Source organism: Stegodyphus dumicola, chromosome X1, assembly GCF_044657685.1.
Source record: "Stegodyphus dumicola isolate Sdum_Otavi_A_Nest chromosome X1, ASM4465768v1".
In the NCBI taxonomy this organism is placed as follows: Eukaryota; Metazoa; Arthropoda; class Arachnida; order Araneae; family Eresidae; genus Stegodyphus; species Stegodyphus dumicola.
Genome location: NC_140780.1, coordinates 46,165,807 through 46,191,900, shown reverse-complemented (window position 1 = coordinate 46,191,900; position 26,094 = coordinate 46,165,807). Strand labels below are relative to the sequence as shown.

The 26,094-nt window shown below is 33.0% G+C and overlaps 1 protein-coding gene across 1 annotated transcript in view; it reads left to right on the top strand.

Moving 5' to 3' along the window:
* Positions 1 to 26,094, top strand: part of LOC146993133 (UPF0462 protein C4orf33 homolog) — a 62,564-nt gene that overhangs the window by 4,098 nt on the left and 32,372 nt on the right. The window contains exons 2-3 of the mRNA XM_085807596.1: positions 6,354 to 6,535; positions 21,890 to 21,947. Coding sequence (XP_085663722.1) covers positions 6,355 to 6,535; positions 21,890 to 21,947 — 239 coding nt within the window. The 5' untranslated portion in view covers position 6,354. The remainder of the gene's footprint in view (positions 1 to 6,353; positions 6,536 to 21,889; positions 21,948 to 26,094) is intronic.

The window sequence follows — 26,094 nt, the reverse complement described above, 5'->3', positions numbered from 1 at the left end:
GTGTTACCATAAATGAAACAACTTAGCAATAAATGAAACAATAACTTAGCGATAATCCAAGGGGCATCCTTTAATCTACTCTAACCAAATGATCGTTCCTGGAAACTTCCAGCGTTCCATGATTAGTTACAACTGAGTTTTTTTCATATGAAGGCATACGAGCGACCGAGTGGTAAAACTGCCTAGCACTCGTAGTTTGACCCAAGCTCAAATCTTGGGGAATGTGCTGACTGTTTGAGTTTTCGTGGTTTTCCCTATGTGTAAGTTAATATGAGCAAGTTATCCTTAAAAAGCATTTTACCAAGGTATCTCTTCCCTTAGGCAAGCAATCTTCGAGTGCTTTGCCAGAACCTAAATAATGTAATCTAATCTAATCAAACTGCTCATGCAGATGTGGATAGATATAACAGACAGGCTTGCTTATGTAGATTTGGATAATAAAATAATAATAATAATAATAATAATAAACTACTATCTTAATTCGGTTGATCTTTGGATTATGGTAACTTGGTGATTTTTTGGCGAAAATTTGGCGACCAACTCTGCTACAGCAACCCTCTATTTTTTTTTCGCCGTCATTTTGTCTTCACGAAGTAAAGACATGTTTCTTTTCTTTTTATTTACTGAACACTTTTTCCAACAATCTACTAGCCGAATTACACTTATGCTAGAAATTTTATGTAACAAAACTGCTTAATTATAACAAATATTAACTGCAAAATTGGGAAAAAGTGCACAATCGCATACTCCTTGCGCGTTTTTCAGAATAGCACATACACATAAACCATGTACACGTCGTCTTATTTTTACGTAAAAAAAAATCCCAGAATTGCACAAAAATGGCATTGCTCACACTCTTCACTATATCCATGTACACTGCTTTTTTCTCATAAATTAGAAAAATTTCACGAAAATACATGAAAATTTTGTGAATCTTTAAACCCGGTAAAAAGAACATATATGAAATTACCTGATCGCGAAAAAGTATATGCCCTTTCCAAAGATGAACATTTCCACGTATAAAATAAATAAAATATCCAAAAACTTTTACCTCTAAATTATCTATTATATTATAAACGTCACCAACGTCATACCGCAAACATTACAAATGGTTACAAATACTTAGTGTCAAATATTTAAATTATTTCCATGCACGTTTACTTCGACTGAAACGTATACCAAATTCCTACAAACATAAAATTCACAAAATAACTATCAAACTATCATTTAATTAAAATATCACTAAACCATGTACACGTCGACTTATTTTTACTTAAAAAAACATCCCAGAATTGCACAAAAATGGCATTGAGCACACTCTTCACTATATCCATGTACACTGCTTTTTTCTCATAAATTAGAAAAATTTCACGAAAATGCATGAAAATTTTGTGAATCTTTAAACCCGGTAAGAACATATATGAAATTACCTGATCGCGAAAAAGTATATACCCTTTCCAAAGATGAACATTTCCACGTATAAAATAAATAAAATATCCAAAAACTTTTACCTCTAAATTATCTATTATATCATAAACGTCACCAACGAATTCATACCGCAAACATTACAAATGGTTGCAAATACTTAGTGTCAAATATTTAAATTATTTCCATGCACGTTTACTTCCACTCAAACGTATACCAAATTCCTACAAACATATAATTCACAAAATAACTATAATTTAATTAAAAGATAATTAAATTCAAAAACACTACTTAAAATACAAATAAGCACATACATTAAATTAATAAAAATTAGCTTACAATCCTAATTACTTTAAACTAAATCATTGCTAATAACAATTTTCCAATAATACCATATTACTTTATTTGCTCCTTACATTTAGAACAATGCATAAAAATAATATCCTCAAATAATTAAAAATACAGTCAAAAGTCGTTAAGTCGGACACCCATAATCCAGAATGATCTATAATCCGCACCTCAAAGCTACAAACACGCATGCGCACAGGCGTTTACGAGAGCGTGTAAGACCTTTACAGCTGCTAATATGTTTGTGCGCATGCGCGTTTTATATGTAACGGAGGTATAAGCTGAGCTAAAATTATCTAATTCAGTTAATGTTGCAGATTGCATTGTTCCTTAATCTTCGAATTGGATCCGGCTTATTATTTTTTGCAGACTGTTAGAGAAATTTCATAAAAGTAAGCTTGAACTTTCGATTATGTCAAATAGAATTTCCGATATATATTTACTAATATGTAATTTGTATCTACAAAGCGAAAGTATGTTTTGAAATCCGAAATCTGTTTATCAATTTCACGCCGCGGATTGGAAGTTGATCTGTCAGCACTATCCTTATCTTCAGGGCAGATGTTTTTATTTTATTTGGCTTATATTTTCTTACTAAGTGTAGTATTTCATCTCGATGTACTCTGTCTTTGATATGATTTAAATCAAGTTCCTCGTCATTATAATTCGCTTCCGATACTGAAGAAAGTGACCCAGAGGTTATTGAAAACGAAAACATTTCGATTGACAAGTAAGTCGGTATTCTCGGCACAGCAATTACGGGACTTGAACAGCGGAACTTTGTAACTGAACAAGAAATTATGTCTGTTTATAGAATTAAAGAGAAAGTATTATCACAGAAAACGAAGCAACTTAAACAACTTACATCGAAAGAAATGTTTAATAAAGTAAACAAATAAATATTAAGGTTTTTTTTTGTAAATTTTGATACCCTTTATATCATAATTGTTCTTTATTTCATAAATTATGGTTTCATATTTTTAATTTTATAATTTCTGCATGCCATCTTACCAGATTTAAACTGATGATCTATAATCCGGAATCGCCGAAGTCCCGACGAGTCCGGATTAACGACTTTTGACTGTACTAACTTACCTAATCTTCTTCAGAATCTTTATTATGTGGCGGATACACTTTTCTTATTTCCTCCACTAAATAAAAAGCAATCGTATGTGTGCCTGTTTCAGGATCTTTAAAATCATACTTATAGTTCACAGGAAGATGTTGAAAATCTTCATCCTCCAAACAGACTTAATAAAACTTAATAAGCAATCTTTACTTCTATCTCGCACAACCTTAAAAAAACACTTATTACTACCCCTTTCAATCCCACTAAATACCCATTTCAAATTCACTTTAGATACGGCCATGGGATCCAAAAATTAACCAACACTTTCACACAACACAGAATAAAGCTAAATACAAAATTTCCAGATTTCCCCCCTTTTCCGATTAAAGAACTGTAATTCTTCCATTAATGTCACATGACATATATCATGATCTCTCATTTCCCTCACACAAAATAATGCGTAATCGGAACTGAGTACTTCTCACATTATTACCAAAGTCCTAGGTAGTAACCTTTATCGCCTACAAATGTCGCCAAACTACCAGTTACCATATTCCAAAGATCAGCCCTTAATTCATATAATCAAATACAGTGGAATAAATAAGCTCGATATTTTAATTTCCTATTGAAATCTTCTAATACTAATCTGAATCTTTCATCTGAACTTCTTTGTCTAACATGCAATGACAGCAGTACCTTAGTTTTTGTGAAAAGGATACAAGTAAAAGTTACGAGGTTTCAAACTAAATTATTCTCTCAAAAATATATGCATCACGAGGGTGCTGCTGTGTATAGGATTACTATGCCTTATAAAACCTGTCTTACACGTATATTTCTAGAAAATGACTACTGTTTACATCAGGGGTTTCTAATGGGGTTGGTATGGACCTCTTCGGGGTCAATGAAATTTTAAAGGGTGTCTGATTGTCAAGAGGTCGACTGGCAGCCAATGACTGAATAAGCACTGACAATTGATCAGCACAATCAAGGTCCCATTGATTACCAAAAATTGATAATTAACAATTGTTTATTGATTAAAACCTTTATCATACAAGTGTTATTCAAAACACATGAGCGTGCTAAGTTTGGAATTTAAAGTCATCTGAAAAAATATTCTCAAATTAAAGCTGTTTACTGGACCAACAGTATTGACTTTTTCCTCTCGTTACCCTGAAGAAATAAGCTTGGTACTTTTCCGTTTCGCCAGCGCAAATATCGTCAAGCAGACTTTATTGGCGACAACATACAGTATACACATAAAAAATGTTAACAGATGTTAATTTTAAGAATTTTTCATTTTGAAGGCATAAACATTTTAATATCATTTAAAACTTCATAAAAAGCCAATAAATAAAGACAATAAATTTGTAAAAAGACATTAATTTAAGAATTTACTATGCTTTCGTAATTCAACATACTGATTCGCCGGTTTATATCACGTGACCACAAGTGATCTCATCTCATGTAAACTATGCTACAAAAATCTAATTCTGTCAGTAATTATCTACATTAATTTCAAGTTAAATCGTAATTTTGAATACAAGTTTAAATGCAAGAATTATTTCAATTCGTACGAATAGCTTACTCAGAAATTATGTAAATCTGCAGTGCTTTACTTCGGTAGTGCATTCTCCTTAGAATTGATGAATTTAACCCTTGACTTTGCTTTTTCTATATTTTCGGGTGAATGGTGTGATTGTATCCTAATTGACTTAATTACCTCAAATGGCCTTAGGGTATAAAATTGAACTATCTGGTAAAAATTCTATGTAATTGTATGGCAGTATTGAAAGAAACAATCAATCTGATAAGAAATGGCTGCGATTTGTTTTGAAAAGGAGGAGTAAAAGGTTACAAGCGATGATATTCCTTTTGGCATCAGTTTTACCATTATTAGTGACTTTATCACATGTGCCGGCAAAACGGAAAAGTACCATAAGCTTTAATCAAGTCCATAACTTACAAGAAACAAGAAAGAGTTTAAATATTTCTAAATGAGGTTATTTAAGAATTCAGTTCCGAAATTATATGCCAAATATTCAAAATATTGCATCCACACATCAAGTGCAGCCATTGCATTCATTAAAACTGAAATTTTGGACAAAGAGAGCCTGTGATTATGTGTCTGAAAACTTGTTTATAAAATTAATAAGAATGCAAAAAAAAAAAAAAAAAAAAAAAAAAAAAAGATAAAACTTCAGTCTAAAACACCATTTTTCTCTCAAAACTTTTATTCTTAAACATCATTCTAATTGTCATCATTAAGTTATGTATAATTATTTGTATTATGATTGTTTCAATTGCTGTATATTATAGAGAAAAATGTAAAGGGGTCAATGAAGGAAACAGTTCTCTTAAAAATGCTCAATGCAAGAAAAAGGTTGTGGGAATCTCTTGTCTATATATAAATACTGAAAGTCTGTGAGGAGCTGATGAAGAAAAATGAAATTGAGTATCAAATTGGAAATGATAATTTATCTGTTGTTGTAACCAAGAAAAGGAGTCAACATTATACAAGGAATGCATATTGGGAAATAATTAAAAATTTGATTGTGTCTTTAATATGTTAGGATTAAATTATTGATGTTTTTAGATGAGACATTTATTACAGAAGGATTATTTTTAGATCATGCATCTAGGAATGTTGTTTAATATACCAAGAAAGTATATTTTACGAGAGGGAATTTTAAATGTGTGTGGTATCATTGGAAACATATTCGAAATAAAAGAAAATTGGTTATTTTCTTAAAACCGCTGAAAAATTTTAATGGGGGGGGAAAGCAAGATCTGTAAATTAAATAAAATAATTTTAGTGTACTTGGGAATGCTAATATATTGTACGTCTTGGATTAAGCAGTTGCATAGGCCCATAACAGCCTAGTGGTAAAGTTGCTGAACACTGGTAGTTTGGTCCAAAGTTCCAATCCTGTGAACGGGCTGGCTGCATGGCATTTTCATATTTTTCCCTATGTGTAGCATGTATATATGCCAGTTTCCTTTAGAAAGTTCTCCATGAAGGCATCCCTTCCCTCGGGCAGATAGCCATTTATGGTTTGCCTTAATCACATAAACCAAACAAAAGCAGTTGCATAAAATATGTGGAGTGAAAATGCAGTAATGAAGGTGTTATAAATACTGGATAATTTAGTTTGTAAAATTTAATTTGCTTAAATTTTAGTTTGGACTTATTAAGATAATCCAGACCACATTTTAGCATTCTGATCAAGCGTTAATTAATATAAAACTTCCGTATTCTAGAAACTTCTAACATTTTAAATTTCATGATTCAATTTTACAATTCAAGGTTTGGTTTTAAAAATAGTCATTTAGATTTTTTAATACTGTTGTATTGAAATATAAATAATATTTTAATTCATATTAAAATTTCAGGCTCGTATAAAGCTCTCAGTTCAAACTTTAAGCTGCACTTTTATTCCTATGATTTCTGAAGCTAAGTTTTAGAATTATGTTTGGAAAAATTTAGTTTTAACATTATTTTTTCCTTTCCTAGAATGGAGTTGAAAATTAAAACAACGTGGGATGACAGGCCCTTAGACCATGACATCACTAAAATTAGTTTCCAAGATGATGGGAATTATATCTTCATGAATGTTACTGCACCTTATTTTAAAGATCCTCCTCCCCCAAATGGTGTTGCAGGACAGCCTTTTGAAAATCTGTCTGATTATGAAGGTCTGTTTATCTTTTTCTACTTTAGTGTTCTTTTACAGTATTTTTACTTAAAGAAAAAAATTCATGAAATACTGAAGTGGCTTTAAGGTTACTGGTTGATATACAGTAGACTCCTAAGTAACTGGCCCATTCTAGGAAAAAAGTTAAGTTTGTTTCCTGCAGAACAGTGGAAAGATTACTGTTGCAAACCATCATAATAAAACAAAACTATTTATGAAAAATACAAAATGAAAAAGAACTCATGAAATAACAGCAGTATCAACAGATGATGTTATAATATTTAAAAATTTAAGTATTCGTAATCTGGACTATGTAAACATTTAAATCATTTATTTAAAGTAAATTGTTCCGTAATGAAAAGGATCAAGTGTAGGATCATGAATTTTGTACTTCACATTGGCATTTACTGAAATACAAGAGTAGTATAAACAGAAACAAATAGCAGGTGAATCGCCTTTGCATTGACTAATTCATGGTGTGCTCCTGTTCATGGAGGTAGGAAGTAAGATGGAGAGGCTCTAACCAATCTCCCCCATACACTGCTTTGAAGCACTGGTGATCCCTTCGAGGTAACCAAAACATTAGATGATTTGCGATTAAGATCAATGGTTTTTGACACGATCGGATGTAAATATTTTGCAATTACTTTGTAAATATACATATAAATGTATATATTTTCTTTTTCTACAATATTTCAGAGTTCTGAGTATATAAAAAAATACAATTTTAAACATTTCATTCTGAATGGAATTAAATGCTGTACTTTTCACAGAACTGTTTGCTCAGTATGGTTTAATGTGAATTAAATATTTTCAAAAGTTTTCATTAATTGTGTTAGAAAAAATTTTTTAATTTATTCATTTAAGGATTAAGATAAAGGTTAGTTAAAGGTTAAAAATTAAGATCAAAGTTTATTGTATTATTAATATTAAAATTATGTATTATTTCTGTTCTATTTTTAGAGCTTCTTCCTTTAATACTTTCTCAAATATGATATGATTCTTTAGCTTCTGAGGCGTCTTTTAAATGAGTCAGTAAAAATATATTTACAGGTGCCCCTTGGCAATAATTGACGGTATATGGACACCGAGTTTGTGCAATTCTTTGACTTGTTATTTTGGCTTTGTGTAGCTGCAAATTTTGTGCCAAAAATTGCGGCTACACAAATCCAAAATAACAAGTCAAAGACTTACAAGTCAAAGCCCTAAAACTCTTCTTTATTACTTCCTTAAGTATGCATGTCATAGAATTTGCTTTACAATAACTTTTAACAGATTGCTCTCCAGTATGAACAATTCTTGCTTAAATTAGTTTTATAACGTATTTGTTAACAGGATTTCAATTTATGTTTGCAATTCAATGTTAAGGTTATTATATATTTGGATAATATGGCTCTACTCTTATATATGCCTTAAGATCACCAAATGTGGCGATATGCTTTCTGCGTTGGTTTTTGGCACGATTGTGTGTTGTACAGCAACCCTTTTGACGTTGAATGCTCTTTTGCTGTAGCGTTTTAATTGCTCATTGGTTCGTGTCGTGCGTGTTTTGAAATGGCCTAGCATTCAACTACGATGAGAGACGTGGTTGCAAGAGGGTCTGGGAGATTATTTTTAGTAGCTGTGCATGATAGAATTAAGGAAACGCTGATGCAGTGTATTAAAGTGTGGATTGAGCCTCGTACAACTATTTTTTCGGATGGCTGGAAATCTTGCAAGGATTTAGAAAAAGAAGGTTTTGAACATTTATTTGTGAACCATAGTATGAATTTTCTGGATAGTGTGTCTGGCTGTCATATAAATACGATAGTGATTACGTGGCGGCATGAAATTGGTATTTCTGCTGTTCGAAAAAGCATTCATTCATGGTAAGTGCATTTTATTTTATTCTTGTTCTTATTTTGTAGAATGTTATGTTCATAATTTTTTTAGTATGAATTTCTGTTGTTTTTTTTTAGTTGTTTGTAATTTATATTAGTTATTTTAGTTTATTAGTGTGTAGTGCCTAGATTGTGCAATTCATAGATGTTTTTTAAAGTTGAAACAGAACGCTGTGTACATGGTATTCTTTGAAATTTATTGTTTTGTTAATTTATTAAAGCGAGGTGAGTGTGGTTGGTAGATTCTTTTGCTGCCTAGATTGTGCAATTTGTAGATGTTTTTTTAAGTTAAAACATATCGCTGTGTACATGTATTCTTGTCAAATATTTTTGGTTAGAAGCTTTACATTTTTGCTATCTAAATTTTTTGTTTTTGTTTCGGATTTTTAGCTTAAATAGTGTGTTCAAAACGGGTTTTTGCATGTGCGAAAACCGCATTTTTGGAGACATTTTAGCCTTAAAGTTCGAAATGTAGAGGAAAAATTTAGATAGTAATATAGCACCGTGGAGTTTCTTACCAAAAATGTTTGGCGAGAAATTTGGTGACTTAAAAGTGCATATAAGAGTAGTTCCAATACTATTTATAATCATTATAAATTTATAGACATTTAATAATTAGATTTCTTCACAGTAGCTTTCACAGAAGTTTATGAATGAATAAATCCTTCATTTTAAATACATTTAAAAATAATTCAATACATATTTACATATTTTGTTAAAGGGAGATAGATATCTTTTGTAAGCATATGCTTAAATACCCATACATATTACATACTTTTCATTTTCACCATGTGCAAATTTTTAATTTCTGTGCATTCACAATCTTTTTTGAATAAAGTAATTTACAATAATTTTGCATATAGCCAAAATTTTTACATAAAGATATGTATAAGTATAATTTGAATGAAAATTGCATGCATTATTATTAATACCCACTGAAAGGTCAGTTTTTCTTCGAAATTTCTTAACGATGGCATCTCTCCCTTTAGGCTGATAGCCCTTTCATGCCTTACTTTATTTAATGAAAACTTAACCTGACCTATGTGCCTAATTACAAATTTTTAAACATGCATAATTTTATATTTACATTTAGCCATCAAATTTCAAACTTTTGACTTAAAACATGTTTTAGGATACATTCATTATCAAATTCAAATCATCTAGTACATGTATTTTGCCAGGACACTCAATACCGTTGCTGTTACTGGTTATCAATTTCTCAGAGATATCTTTTATCCAGGAGAGAGTTAATTGAGAATTGAAAATTTCGCCAGTTTTTAATTACGATACTGAGAGCAAATATTGTAATATGCTCCAGTTAGCCATTCTTTGTCTATGAATGAGACCTGCGTATGTTAAGAAGTGAGCGTGAACCTTGAATTTCTGAGGAAAAGAAGACTTGTGTGGGAAAAATTTCACAATCTGTAATCAATAAGAGGACTATTCATGATAGGATCTCCTTTGGCAAGATACACAAATGTTTTCACCTCTTTCGATTGCCTTATTTTGAAATTCTTAATAAGTTGTCTTGATAATGTGGCACATGGTCGCATCATCTTAACTGCACATGGTGCTTCTGTGGAATTCACGAATATATCCATCTTCTGTTCCACACATTTGTGTAAAACTGCACATAATTTTACACAAAAGTGTCGTTCTGGGAAGGTTAACTTATTGGCATATTGGTGTGTATATTTTATAAATTTTGATGAGGATTGCAGCATTAGGTAGTAATTTTATTTTTTAATTAATCCAAATAAGTTATTAAACCAAATTAATAAAAATTTCATATAATTAATTCTCAAAGTGATTATTTTTCAAAGTGATTTTTTTTCAGTTATATAAAAGTAAAATGATGAGTTTAAAATGAGGAACTATAAAGCCTCGCCTCTAAAAATTTTTAAAAAATACATGTTACAATAAAATGTGCATGACAAAAAATTTATTTTATTTAAAATATTTTGGCAGTTGGAACATAAAAGAAGCGAATACTCTATCAAGGGTATCGAAATACATATACAATTTTAAATGTACCATAAAGTATTTTTCATTCTTTAAGCTATAACATTTTAGCTAAAATCTATATTTCTGTAGTTCACCAGCTAAGAATTTTATAAAACAAATTTATAATCAAAATTGCTGTTGTTAGTTATCTAAAAATAACCAACATAATATAATAAAGTTATATTACCATCAATAATAAAAGATGTGATTTTTGCATAAATGTCACTAAACTATACAAATTGCTATTATCCATCAATGAATGTTTCTCTTATGCAGAAGTATCCCGTTTTTCAATTTGTATGGAACTCTTGTGTGTCGAAATACTATCAAAGCGCTGTCAAGGTAGCTTCTGAGTATAAAGAAAAAAACACATCTGGAGACTGAAGCCTCGGAGCAGTGCTTCACTTGTAGGCCAGATTTGGCCTCTCCTTTCTTTCTTACCTCCATGCTCCTGTTGGATGCATCCCTTTCATCTTGGCATGCTAATCCTTCAAATTCTTATAAGAATCATGACATCTATGTACACTCCTCAAAAAAAAAAAAAAAAAAAAAAAAAAAAAAAAAAAAAAGGACAGTGCTATATCTCTTGTTCTACTGGCCCGATTGACAAAATTCAAACTACGTTTTTCATGTCTCAAAAGAGCGACTTAAGATATACTATTCTAACATAGGTATTTTGACACAAAATCGGACTTTTTCTGAAATAACATATCAATATTTTTCCATATTTCAATTCTACGACTCAAATTATGCCAGAATACCAAGTTTTGTAAAAATCGTACGAGTAGTTTTTAAAATATTAGCTCTCAAAATTTTAGCTCCTCAATGTTAATTGAATTTGGTAAATATTTATTAAATATCTCTTTTTTTTTTTAATCAAACTTTTATTATTTTTTCTTTCACATTTCGAAATTTAGGTTCATTCCAAATAAAATTTACCCATTTTTTTTTAAATTTCTATTTTTAAATAATTTTATAAATTTTTTAAAAAAAATTTTGAATTATAACGTATAAAATTTTTACCATCACCTTAAAGTTGGTGTATTTTTAAGCATATCTGCAAAAAATTAGACTTTTTTATTAAAATTTTCTAAGATATACACGAATTTACATATTTTCACGTTTTGAAATTTGGCATCTTTTTTTGAGCGATAATAACGCCAAATGTGGTTTATGGATTTTTGTTACAGTGAGCTATTTTTAACCTTAAATTTCAAGTAAAATTTTACGGAGAATTAATTATATGAAATTTTTTCTCTCGATGATGCGTAATAAATATTTATTAATACTATATGAAAAGCTATTTTTTTAAAATTACAGATGATATTATTCAAATTTTTAACTATTTTTTTTTTAAATTTCTACTTTCTTCCTTAAAAAAAAAAAAAAAAAAAAAAAAAAAAAAAAAAAAAAGAGAGTAAATTTTTTCTTCGGCGTTTTGTTGTCTGCTACTTTATTTTAACTTCGTTTAAATCGAATTCTCTAAAACTAAAAAAATTTTCGTTTGATGTTTATTTGAATTTTATGAAAATATTTTATGACATTAACTGCATAATTTATTTCTAAACAAATTGTTGCTTATGAAGTGGCTGAAAGAGCGGCTGATACTATCATCCATATTTTTAAAGCACAGTATATTTTTATAGAAACATAAGATTTAGAATAATCATTTTTATAAAAGTCAAATTCTGATATAAACATACAACCCTCTAGAGCAGGGGTCGGCAACCTGTTTGTCCTTAAGGGCGCAATACTAAATTTGAAAACCACCGAGGGTGCATATTTTACAGATAGTCAACAGGTATAAATAGGCATTAAAAAAAAAAGTTTTTTTATAACTTTATTTTGTTGGTGTCATACATAATGATACATATAATTCAGTGTGAAACTTGGGTGTCCATATTTTCAGCTAATTTCTTATAATTGGGGATATATTTAGGGTTCCCGGTCCTTAAACAATTATCTAAATGTGAGTCATTAAGCTTTGTTCGGTATTTTGATTTCAAATATTTCATATTTGAGAACAGACTCGCAATTGTATGTTGTTGCACAATATGAATAAATTTTAGCGCACATTTCCTTAAAATAGGATACTTATTTTCATCGACTAATTTCCAAAACATTTTATCATTACTATGCACTTTTAAAATAATATCACTTTGCAATTTTATTATTTCTAATTCTAGGTCTTCGATATTATGAAGCTCGAAATACACTGAAACTATCTCAAGGACAACATCTTCAGTAACATTGAATGGATTTATGAAAAATCTTAGAACGGGTTCTAATGCTGCAAAATCTTCAGATCTAGAAGAAAACTCTTCTATTAGCTTATCTATAATTTCTAAATATGATGTAGCAGTAAAATTTTCATTATTCAACTTTAAACTTTCAACAGTATATTTTATATTTGGGAAATGTGATAATGATTTTTTCAATAGATGGGATTTCAACAACACTAACTTGCATTTGAATGCATTTACTGCACTATTCATGTCAGTGATATGCTGATTTTCCCCTTGTATTTTTAAATTTAATTCATTCAACTTTGTCGTTATATCTGTCAGAAATCCGAGGTCGATTAGCCAATCCTTATTTTCTAATTGCTCGTAAAATTCGCCTCTTGATGCAATAAATTCCTTTATTTGTTTGCAAAAGCATGATAAACCACTCAAGTATTTTACCTCTGCTCAGCCACCTCACTTCAGTATGTAAAAGAAGATCTGTGAACTGAACGTCCTCATCTTCTAAAAGTAATTTAAACAATCTGTGTTGCATAGCTCCCGATCTTATGGAATTAATAATTTTTGTTACTATCGTAAGTACGTGTTGAAAACCGATTGTTTTTGCGCATAAAATTTCCTGATGTATGAGGCAATGATAAAAAATAAATTTCGGGAATAAGGAATCCTGTCTACATAAGGCAATAAATCCTTTTTTCTTACCAGTCATCACTGGTGCCCCATCTGTTGTAATTGACAATAACTTTTGTTCAGGTAATTTTACATCTGTTATATACTTTTTAAAAGTAGAAAAGATATCTTCTCCTCTGGTGCTTCCCTTTAATGGCAGAACTTTAAGGAATTCTTCTTTTGTTGTAAAATCAGAAAATACCATCTTCACGCAAATTGCTAATTGTGATATATTTGTCATGTCTGCCGATTCATCCATCTGTAGCGAAAAGAAAATACAATTTTCCATATCATTTGCTAATTCTGCCTCCAAATTCTCTGCAATTACTTCAATTCTTCTAGTAACAGTTCGTGCTGATAATTGCAACGTGTTTATAGCTGAAACTATTTCCTTTTTATTTTTAAATTCTTCAAAAAGTGAATCAGCAGCTTCTAACATGGCTTCTTTCACTAATTCTCCATCTGTAAATGGTTTTTTATTCTTAACTAGCAAATGTGATATTTTATATGACACAATCGTTGCTGCTTTATGTTGTTGCAGTGGTTTAGTAAAAAAACTTTGCTGGTTAGTTATTGAAGATTTTAAAGAAATAATTTTTTTTCTTCTAATTTTAGAGTTCATTGGATAGTCACTATCAAAATTGGTATGAATGGTCTTAAAATGACGTTCAATATTACTTTTCTTGGGAATCGCAACACTATTATTACACAACAAACAAATACACTTCCCTTTGTAATCAACAAAACAATATAGATATTCCCATTCATCGTTAAAATAATATGTTCTTTTTCTTTTACATTTATCCATGACGGGTTTTGAAAGAAAAGAATTATTTCGGATTACTTGGTAGTTTTAAATGCACAGTCTAAGCAAATTTTAAGCATATTCTGTGCTGCCCATACCATTGCAACAGTTTGGCGAGGTCCCATTTCTGTTTTAGCATGATCGGGCTCTGGCGCTTTAGACCTCATGGCATGTATACCTATTTTGTTGTCATAGTATTAAAGAACTGATAAACACATTGAAGCATGCCCTATGCAGCTGGTTTACTGACATAAATATTGAAGAATCCACTTTAAGCATGTGGGTTCTTAGATCCTGGAGCTCAATCTTATTGAACAATTAAGGGTAGAACTAAAATGTTTGCTATGAACCAGAGTCCCAAGATCCACATCAGTGGCAGTTCTGTTTTACAAGAAGGGCATGCTGTTCCATCTAAAAAACTCTAAAAACTGCTGTAATGTCTTTCTGATTAAGTGGTGAGTGTGATCATAGCACATAGCAGATCCTGTCAATATTGATAACTAATGTTTGAGCTGGAGAGCCATAAAATTTAAATGATACTGTTAGTCATATATGGTACACAAGCAGTAGAGTATCAGAAGAACTGAGATCTCTGTCTGGTCATTCACAGCTGTGTGTATTCACTCATTAAATGCTAATATTCATAAGTATCAAGTTGATATCTTTGCACTCTAAGTCCAATTACATGCTGCTGTTGCGGCAGCCAATTTTTTTTTTTTTTTCGTTTAACAGACATTAACGTACAGTCTGACTGAGAGGCGCTATTTACCAGTTTTTGGAAGTTAAAGGTATTTATGATGTGAATTGCCATGTTCCATAACTACCCCTCCTTACTCCTGAGCACTTTTGAGATAATTTAAGAAAGTGTCTGCTATATGTCCTTTCTGAAGATTGTATATGAGATGGGTTGAGTAATTAGTGGCATTTGCTTCCTGGCAAGGCCTCTTACAGCCTAATTAACAGAAGTAAAGTTGTCGATATTCTCTTAACTTAGGAAAATATGAAGTCCATAGTAAAATCAGTTTCTGTAATTATTCTTATAAAATGTTGATGATTTAAAAAGTCATTGTTCTGCCAGAAGAAATTAAAGTGAAGGATACTTAACTGTCGTCTAGAGCTGTGAAACATTTTAAGTTTTACGCCCTCTTTTTTTTTTCCCCTTATCTTTTTTTATTTCCCCCCTTTTTTCTTTTAAGCAGTAAAACGTTTTGATTATTAATTACTAAAGAATTCTAAGAAAAGTTTCCAAGAAGAGACAGGAGTGGTGCTAGGCATTTTACTTCCTGGTGCAATGTCTCCTAGTCCTAGATTTTGCCATCCGGTGCCTTCCCAAACTATCTAAATTTTGCCACCGCTAATTTCTGTAGCCCAGTGTGACTGCACTGGTTGTACTGGCTATGGTGCCAGCCCTGTAAAAAGAACTAGATTTCATTCTTTAAAGTGCAATTCCATAGAGCTCTGTGGAATACTTTAGCATGGAAGAAAATAAAGAACTTTTGGCATTCTTGATTATTTTGTCCAAGCCTGTTGGGCTCATTAGTTTTGGAATTTGAATGATTTTGCTTGGTTTGCAAATAAAAGTATAAATTTAAATGACATAATAAGCTGAGTTCTTTAAATAAGTGACATAGAAAATGAAATGTTTGTATAGAAAATAGCAAAGGTACCATGGAGCTTTGAAAGAGCGATGCTTTAATGTAAGTGACAACTTAAAAAGCTTTGTTTTTACTGTAGAGATATTTGTAATCGCATTCTTATTGGTTAAAAAGAAGTATAGCTTTCTGTCACATCCAATGAATTAGCTTTCTGCGAGGTCCAATGTATTCTGAAATAATCCTATTCTATTTGTTAAAGCATGATCTGTTGTAAAGTTATATATATGACCTCTGTAAACTTTTTCACTCTCTGCGTGTATCTCTGCATATTGCTCTGAAAAGAGCTATGGGCGAGGAAATGAAATCTACGAAAGATAACAACGTCTGGAATCTACAAAGTTTACCCCCTGATAAAAGAGCCATTTCCTGCAAATAGGTTCTACAATAAAAACGAGATGGAGCTTATAAAGCCAGGCTTGTTGCTCGTGCTTCATGCAAAAGGAAGGCATAGACTATACAGACACGTCTTCTCCAGTAATTAGTATGTGCTCTTTGCATTAAATCCTGGTAATTATCAATAATAAAGGTTTACAAACTTATTTTAGATGTCAAGACAGCTTTCAACAACAACAACAACGGTAAGTTAGATGAAACTTACCGTTGTATATGAGATGGGTTGAGTAATTAGTGGCATTTGCTTCCTGGCAAGGCCTTTTAGAGCCTAATTAACAGAAGTAAAGTTGTCGATTTTCTCTTAACTTAGGAAAACGGTATTTTAGACAACGGTAAGTTAGATGAAACCATCTACATGGACTAGCCAAAAGGATATGATGATAGGAGTGGTAAGAAATGTAAACTTAAAAAGAGTTTATATGGTCTTAAACAATCTCCTCGACAATGGTGTCAGAAATTTCTTAATTTTGTTATTAAATTAGATTTCAAGCATTTGTACTGTGAACCATGTATTTTCATCAGAAATCTAAATTGTAAGAATGTAATTATGGCTCTTTATGTGGATGACTTATTAATTGCAGGTTCAGATGTAAAAGAAACAAGTATTATAATATCATTGTTATCTAAAGAATTTCAAATGTCAAAATCTAAAATTGTCTCAGAATTTTTAGGCATTAGACTGAAGTTCGAGTCCATTTGTTTATATTTAGATCAGAAACCATATATTGAAAAATTACTTGATAAATTTAAAATGTCTGATTGTAAAACTGCCTAAACTCCCATTGAACCAAAATCTATTTCATATCTCTCTCTGATTTTCAGAGAGAAAATGCATTTCATGGCCCATAGAAAGAATTAATTGGATCTTTACTTTACTGAGCATATACGAGAGCTGTTCAGAAAGTATCGAAACTGAATTTATTATATTTATTCCAGAAAACCTCTAGCGGTGGGACTGTGCGCATCATGTATGCACATGTTTCAAAAAAATCGGCAGGTCTGTACAGCATGCTGTTTAGTCACACTGACTTCCTTCATGTGGAGTGTTTGCATGCGTTCGTTGAAAACGCGGAGCAGCGAATCTGTATCAATTTTTGCTTTAAGCTCGGGAAAACGGGCACCAATACCTACGAGGTGATGAAAATAGCATTTGGAGATGAGGCGATGAGTCATGCTCAGGTTTTTGAGTGGTTCCGGCAATTCAAGGAGGGTTGGAAATCAGTGGACAGTGATACCCATTCTCGACGCCCGTCCACCTCTTGCAATAAGGACAAGACTGTACAAGTGCAAGCTGTGGTGCACTCTGATCGTTGTTTAACAATCCAAGAAATTGCACAGGAGTGTGGCATTTCCATAGGATCATGTGATGAAATTTTGAGAAAGGACTTGAACATGTGTTACGTCTCCTCACTAAGGATCAGCAATTCCAATGACTGGCAATCTCATCTTATTTGTTTCAAAGTGCAAGTAACGATCCGGAGTTCATGAAGCTCATCGTCACTGGGGATGAGTTGTGGATTTAGGATACGATCCCGAAACAAAGCAGCAATCGTCACAGTGCAAAAGCCCTGGGTCTCCTCGGCCAAAGAAAGCTCGGCAGGTGCGAAGCCAGATCAAAGTCATTTTCCTTTTGTTTTTCGATGCAGATGGAATGGTTCATCATGAGTACGTTCCCCAGGGCCAGAAAGTGAACAAGGAATTTTACTTGGACATCATGAGGAGATTAACCTTTTGAAGATGGAATGGCCATTATTGTGGCCATAGAGTTCTCTCTTTGAAAAGATGGGGTTGTCCACTTTAGTGGCCATGTCTTTTCCCCCCATTTTCTAGGCTGAAAAGTGGGGTGAAATGTCAAATTTGACGTCCCTGGGGTTTTAATTATTTATCTCTTTCAAAGGTCTTTCTTTTGCAACATAGATACACCCCTCTGAGAATCCATTAAACTACACATGAGAATCCTTGTTGCAAATAGGAGGTGATTTCTTAAAGGGGGGAAAGCATTCAGTTCAAGATTTCCCGTCCTTTGGTAGCTTTTACTGCTACCAAAGCCCTGGCCTCAAAAGGTTAAGAGAGGTTGTTCGCAGAAAACGACCAGTGCTGTGGGCGTCCTGTCGTTGGATGCTTCATCATGACAGAGCCTCAGCGCACACCAGCAATCTTGTGCAGCAGTTCCTAGCAAAACACAGAACAATCCAAGTAGTACATCCTCCCTACTCGTCGGACATGTCACCTCCAGATCAAGAACACCTTAAAAGGACATTGAGACCATAAAACAGAATTCGACGCAGCAGCTTCAGGCCATCCCAAAGTCGGAGTTCCAGAAATGTTTCGAGGACTGGAAATATTGTTGGGCCAAGTGTGTTACTCCCAATGCAGCATATTTCAAAGGAGATTGACTCAAAAACCTGTTTTCGTAATAAACTCAGTCTCGATACTTTCTGAACAGCCCTCGTATTACAAGGCCAGATATTTTATTTGCAGTGAATTGCTTAAGCCAACTGCAGGAGCATCCTACTGATGTTGCCTGGTGAGAAAAAGGAAGAGAGTTTTAAAGAGAATTCTTAGGTACTTGAAAAACACCTTAAATTTAAAATTTATATACAAAAAGGATGATTTGGAAGGGGCAAACTTCTGTTTGTATGTAGATGCAGATTGGGGGCTGGAGATACTCATGATAGGAAATCAATTACTGGTTACTTTATAATGTTTTCAAACTGTCCTATTATGTGGTGATGTAACAAGCAAAAGTGTATTGCACTTTCATTAACAGAAGCTGAAATAATTGCTTTATGCAAAGGTATTCAGGATAAAAAATATAGTAAATGTAATTTCCAGTGTTAAAAATGTTTATATTTTTGAAGATAACCAGTCATGTATTAAAAGTATTGTTAATGAAAACTTTTCAGGTAGGTTGAAACATATAGATATAAAATTAAAGTTCACTCGTAAGACTGTTAAAGAAAATAATATTAAAATTGAATATGTGCAATCAAGTTTACAAATCGCAGATATGTTAACTAAGGCTCTGTCCAAAACAAAATTCTATGAACTATTGTCATTAAGCTGTTTAAAAAATGTGTCATTCTTCTATCTTTTCTGTGCAATTAAGGGGGAGTGTTGAGATATTTGTAATCATATTCTTTTTGGTTAAAAAGAAGTATAGCTTTTTGTCACTTCCGATGCATTAGCTTTCTGTCAGGTCCGATGTATTCTGAAAATGAAATAATCCCATTCTATTTGTTTATATTTTCTTTATGTTATTTTTGACTGTTTGTTTATTGTGTTTTGTTTATGATTTGTTAAAACATGATCTGTTATTAAGTAATATATATGACCTCTGTAAACGTCTTCGCTCTCTGCGTACTGCTCTGTAATAAATGTTTGTTTTTCGAACCACGGTATTTTAAATGTTCAACAATTACTATACCATGTGTATCAAAATAATGGGAAACAGGTTTTAAGTCAACCATTTTTCACTGAGACTTTGGGTACTAAGAAGAGTTGGCTGAATTTTACCTAGTGTTGTAGAAAACTGCTAAAAAGCCATATACACTTTCTTGAAATATTGCATAGAAACTGCAACTGTTCAGAGAATTTTATTAAATTGAATGCTGTTGTTAAATAATAAACAGTATTTCAAATTTATTCTTTAATAATTATTTATATAGCTTGTATCAGAAAAGGTGAAGAGGAAAAAAATGTGTGCGACAGGTGCTCTCAGCTGCTGAATGTTTATTAATATAGGTAATCCTTGTACAACACGGTAGTTAGGTTCCTAGAAAATTCCATGTTGTGTGAAACCATGTTGTATGAGATCCCCGTATAAAATGGGGGCTTATATTCCGAAAACTTATTAAAATCAAATATTTGTTAATTCTACATAAACAACTTAATTTTTATTAAACACAAAACAAAAAAAATATTACATACTTTAATTGAAGCCAAGTTTAGTATAATTTTCTTCATTGTTACTGCTCAGTATAATCAACCGAGAACGTATTTTCGGTGGAATGAGATCACTTTCAAAATTTCTTTCTTCAATTGAAGTTCTAGCATTTTCTTCTCTCTTTGAAAAATCTGTAATTTTACTTTTCTTACTAGTTCTTACCAGGCCAATGTAAATTTCTCTATATGGAGCTAGACAGTTTTGCAGCTCCCTTTCAAATTTTTGGCTTATTTCAGCGGAAGGCTCTGCAGTCAAGGAAAATGATTCAAGATTTTCAGCTAAGTTTAGGTCTGCTTTTAATTTTTTTAACATTAAATTATTAACTGCATGATCTTCATCAGTGCTAGTGCACTCAGAATTGATTTGATTTACAGCTTCGGATGCCATTTTCATCAAATCTGCTTCGCCAAATTCTTCTTATGCTAATAAATCTTGAATGTCCTGAATAGCCATGTCGACAAAGCCTTCGCCTCCGATCTATTTAGCAAGTTCTAATAAGCCACCAATTTCATTTTCTGACGATTCACGCACTTTTCTATTTCAACTGAAGAGGGCCATATCTTCTTCTAACATGCATTTAACATTGATGCTTTCAGTTCTTTCAGAGACAAAGATACGATGTTAGTGCAATGCTTGATTGAAAACGTGTTCCAAGCTTTCATTACATTAATTGATTTTGAATTGGTTAGTTCTAAAATCCACTGTAATTCTCTTCTTATGTAATATGTTTAAAAGGAATAATACCTTGATGCAATGGTTGGAGTAACTAAGTAGTTTAGGTGGTAGACACAGTATTTAGATGTTGGGATGATTCAAATCTTGTGGGTGAGATGGAGCATTATCTAATAATAATAGTGCCTTGAAGCTCAATTTTTTCTGCCTTAAATAACATTTATCATCTGGCACAAAACAAATTAAAAGCCAATCTTTAGCTTCACAAGCAATGTCCTAGCAGTTTCATATTCAGCGGATGCAGATTCTCCTTGAATATCTTATACTATGAAGTAACTGCAAGACGCTTTTTGAAATTTCCGAACCAACGTTTACTTGCCAGAAAAATCTGGGTTGACGGAGGATCCTCCATGTTCTTTAAGGTGCTTGAAAATTGTGAGTGCTTTTTGTTTAATGATATTAACATCCGACGGAATTCTTCTTTGACAGCTATCATCAATCCAAATGAGAGCCTTTTCCATCTTCTCAATTATTGGCGCCCATCGGCGAACTGCACGTTTTGCGGATGTCGGAGATCCTCCAGCAACTGCACTTTTTATTTCTTTTTCATTTTTCTTAATAATGTGGACTGTTGCTTCATTCAAATTAAAACTTTACTGCTCATTGTCGTGCTGCAATTTTGAAGAATAAAACAATAAAATAATTTTTCTACTTTCATTTACTATCTCTATTTAATATTATTTAATTTAATCTTCATTTAACCTTATTGCCAAATCTCAAATGTATTTTCAAATAAAGTTTGGTTTATTCTCTACTTTTTGATTTTCCCTTTCTCATATCTATGCAAATCATACCATAGCATACAGTTTCATGCATTTATTTATTCGATTCATTAGAGAATCGGGATTTTACTAGTTTGATATATTGCCTAAACACATTATTTAGATAATCTGCAGAGTATCAGTTTTGATTTAAAATAAATGTGCTAATATTTCTCATAATTGCATGTTAGTTGTTACATTTTATGCTCTGATCTAGAAGTCTATGTTACTTAATATGTATATATAGTCTTAGATGTTTATTTACAGTTGTGGAAGCTTTCTTTCTTGGACAAGACGAAAAGTATTTAGAAGTTGATGTTTCTCCGTAAGTGAAATATTTGTAATTACTTTTAAAGTTTTCAGTTTATTTGTAAATTGTAATGTGGTGCTTCTGATCTCACAGTTAATATAATTTAGAATGTACTGAAATTTCACTTCAAGATTCACGGGTTAAGGTTCCTTTATTTATAAATCTAACCTAGACTTATTATGAATTCAAGCAGTAGAGACTAGCTAAAACTGATCAAAGTGTCAAAACTTTTTTAGAAATTATTTCTTCTCATTGAGATTTGGGAGTTTATTTTCTGTCCAAACTCACTGGATCTTCAAATTATCTGATTTTAAATTTATGAGAATTCATTATACAAGTTAGTATGTCAGATCTCATAGAAAATTAAGTAACTAGTGAGTATATCTACTCGCTAGTTGCTGAATTTTTTATGAAAATCTGTGCTTCACTGAGAAAATATTCTGAATTTCTTTGACACACATACACGCACACATACATATATATATACAATATGTTTAAAAAAACTTATGAAGATTTCTTTATTATAGCAATGCATTTAAGTACTATATGGGGTAAAGCAATTCTTGCATAATGATATATTGCATATTTTCAAACTATAGTTCATGTTTCATCCATTTATCCATCTAGCACATTTGTTTCTGCTTTCAGCATCTAATCTATATTCAGAAGAAATCTTTATTTATTTATTTATTTTTTTGACTTCCTTTGAATTGGCCTATTGTTATGGAAGTATGTATTCTTTCTGGTTTTGAGACATCTTTCAACAATAAGATGAAACTCAACAAATTGTGTATTGTGGCAACTGATTTCATCAAAATGAGGGCATTATGACTGATATCGTTAGCAGTTTATTGAAAACCTTTTCCCACCGTTTCATAGATTTTCTTTCTCATACATGTTTGCCATTTCATCTATACAATCAACTGTACCCATAAGCAAAGTACAAAGTCTGAGATCCAGATTTATTTTGACTTCAGCGGCTCCAAATTTTGGAGTTTTCTGGATTTTTATCATTAGTTTAAATCTTGTAAGGTGACATGTAGAAATTATAAAATTAAAGATATGAAATAGTAGTTTATGCAGCAGTGAAGTATTTATGATCTTAAAGGATTTAAAATTTTCCAAAAAAAGCTCAGTGTTTATTTATTTATTTATTTTTTTGCTTTATTAAACATTTCTTTTAGTATAAAGTGTTGCGTCAAAAAATTTCTTATTCAGTTACAAAGTTCCTTTGCTCCATTGTTCAAATCCGGCAATTGCCAAGTCGAGAATTACAGTAAAGTGCCAGTTGAAATTTTTTCACTCTCGGCAAGCTCTTTGACACTTTCTTCATCATCCATAGCATTTAGAACCATACTACAGCATTTAAAACCATACTACAGATTTCAAGTAGTGTCTCATTTTAGCTCATTACCTTAATGCTTAGCCCCTCAGGGGCTCACTTTCGTGAGTACGGGTGTGGCAATCTCAAGGTACCCTAGCCCTTCAGGGAATCATCTTCTTGGTGAGACGGGTGTCACGATTCTGGAGCCCCAGTGATCTATCCTCTGTTCCATCCCCTCTCTTCTGTAATGATACCTTTTTTCCTTCCATTCTCCCTTGTGGTTTTCCTCTTTGGAGGTTGGGGCTTGTCACGAGAAGCTAAAACAGCTCTTGTTTCTAGTTTTCGAGTGGCGAGAAAACTGCCCACGTGTTTGCTGTGCATGGAGACCCGTGTCGCTGGAAAGGAGGGTCCTGGTAGTTGAGGGTCAAGGTACTGTCTCCAACACACTGCTTTGGCCTCTGCTTCAGCTAAACGAGAGGCACCTTAGTCGTCCTCACAGGTGTCAATTGTCTGGTCACTAGTCCTTGTGTCAGTGGCTTGGGGATAAGCTCTCGGGAATACCTGCTTTCGGGAAAGCAGACTGTGGCGCTTCAGTTTGCATATAAGTCTGGCTAGCCCTAACGCAGGAATCTGTGTTCCCTTGTTGGGCTCCGTGGTGGGCGGAGCTGTCGGACCCGAATATTTTCTTTCTTAAATATGGCTTCTATGTTACTTATCAAAACAAACGAAAAGACCGAAGTATACAGGTAATTGATAAATCTCTTACTAAGAAAATACGCACCGATGCAAATGCCAAAGTAGTTACTGATAGTCCACGCTTCCTTGTAGTCTCGAGTCCCTCTGTCGAACTGCAAAAGATGTCCCCTTTTGTAGTAAGCAAATATATCCATTCTTGCATAGGTGAACCAAAGAACATAAGCATCTCCATTCTGGTGTGGTGTGGTGTATTTAATTATGGCAAAGCACACTAGGGTATCTGCCTAAGGGGAGGGATGCCTTCGTGGAGGACTTTCTAAGGAAAACTGGCTCGTATACACGTTACACATGGGGAAAACCACGAAAACGCCCATGCAGCCAGCCCGTTCGCGGGATTCGAACCTCGGACCGAACTACCAGTGTTCAGCGACTTTACCGCTCGGCCGCTGGTGGGCCTCCGTTCTGGAGACCTGCTTATAGATACTGTGTTGGCAACTTAGTCTGCTTCCCTTTTGTCAAAAACCAAACTTGGACATGTTGCTATAACTGTGTCAGCGCATAAAATTGAATTTTTTTTTGAGGTGTGTGATCTCAGAAATTGACCTTCTGTGTGTTTCAGAAGAAGAGTTCGTTTCCGAGTTAGCTGACCAAAATGTTTGTGGTGCTAGGCGCATCAAGATGCGTAAGGAAGGTTAGTTGACTGGCACGAAACACGTGATCCTGACCTTCAAATCGCCTGATCTGCCGAAGAATATTAAAGCAGGATATTTAAGCTGCCCTGTAAGACCATATATTCCTAACCCCATTCGATGTTTCTAATGCCAGCGTTTTGGTCACTCTAAGACATCCTGTCATGGCAACCTTACGTGTGCTTGGTGCTTGACGGTTGGTCACGATAGTGATAAGTGCACCGCTGTGCCATTGTGTATGAACTGCAAGGGTGAGCACCCAGCTTTTTCTCGTTCATGTCCAAAATGGAAACTGGAGAAGGAAGTTCAGACAACTAAAGTGAATAGAAACATTTTGTAAGCTGAAGCTAGGAGAATAGTGGAAAGTTCCCAACTGCGCCCAAATACAACTTTTGCCAGTGCAGTAAAATCAACAAGATCTATTGCAACTCAGACATCTATCAGTGCACCCAACATTCCGTCATTAAAAACCCGAAGCAGTGCAAGTGAAATTAACAAAGAACCAACTCATTCGATACAGAGGAAGGAAACGGTAGTTCAAACCAAACAGAAAAATATCCCTCAAAAAAGCACTAATACGGTTGATAATCAGAAAAGTAGTTCTGTAGAAGATATGATGTCAGAATCTTTTGACTCAGATAATATGGAAACTGAAAAGGGCCTAGAAATTAAAAAAAATCTCCTCCTGCGGAAAACTAAGAAACAGCACTGCAAAAACAAACATCAGACATAATGACTAGTTTTATATCTTGGAACTGTCGCGGTTTCCACCAAAATCTTAGTAACATCAAGGAGATGATCGATGTTCATCAGCCTGTGGGCTTTGCACTACAGGAAACAATGCTAAAACAAGAAGAACATGCAAAGTTTCAGAGATGTGCTCTGGCAAGGAAAGATAATCCGAATGGTGAATGTGTCAGTGGAATTGTTGGTGTTTTCACTTCACTTGACTACCCATCCAGTACTGTTCATTTAATCACACACCTCCAAGCTGTCGCTATACAAATTAATTTTAGTATTTTAATTTCAGTCTGTTCCATTTACTTGCCTCAGAATGAACACATTGATCAACAAGATTTTGATGATCTCATAGAGCAGCTACCTGAACCTTTTGTACTTCTAGGAGACTTCAATGCTCACAGCCCTTATTGGGGTAGTAAAGATGGAAGATCAATGGCAAGATCATGTATGAGGTAGACAGATTGAAAAGCTAATTGAAAATCATTCAGTATGTTTGCTTAATAATGGTCAATCAACTTATTTCCATCAGCCAACTAGGACCTTTCATGCCATTGATCTTGCCATCTGTTCACTTTCACTCCTGCCACTGTGTTCTTTTAGTGTTGGAAACGATGCCTTAGATAGCGACCACTTTCCTGTATTCGTGCCATTTACAGGGTTTGGGGACTCATCCAGTCCGAGACCTGTTCGCTTCATTTTAGATAGAGCCGAC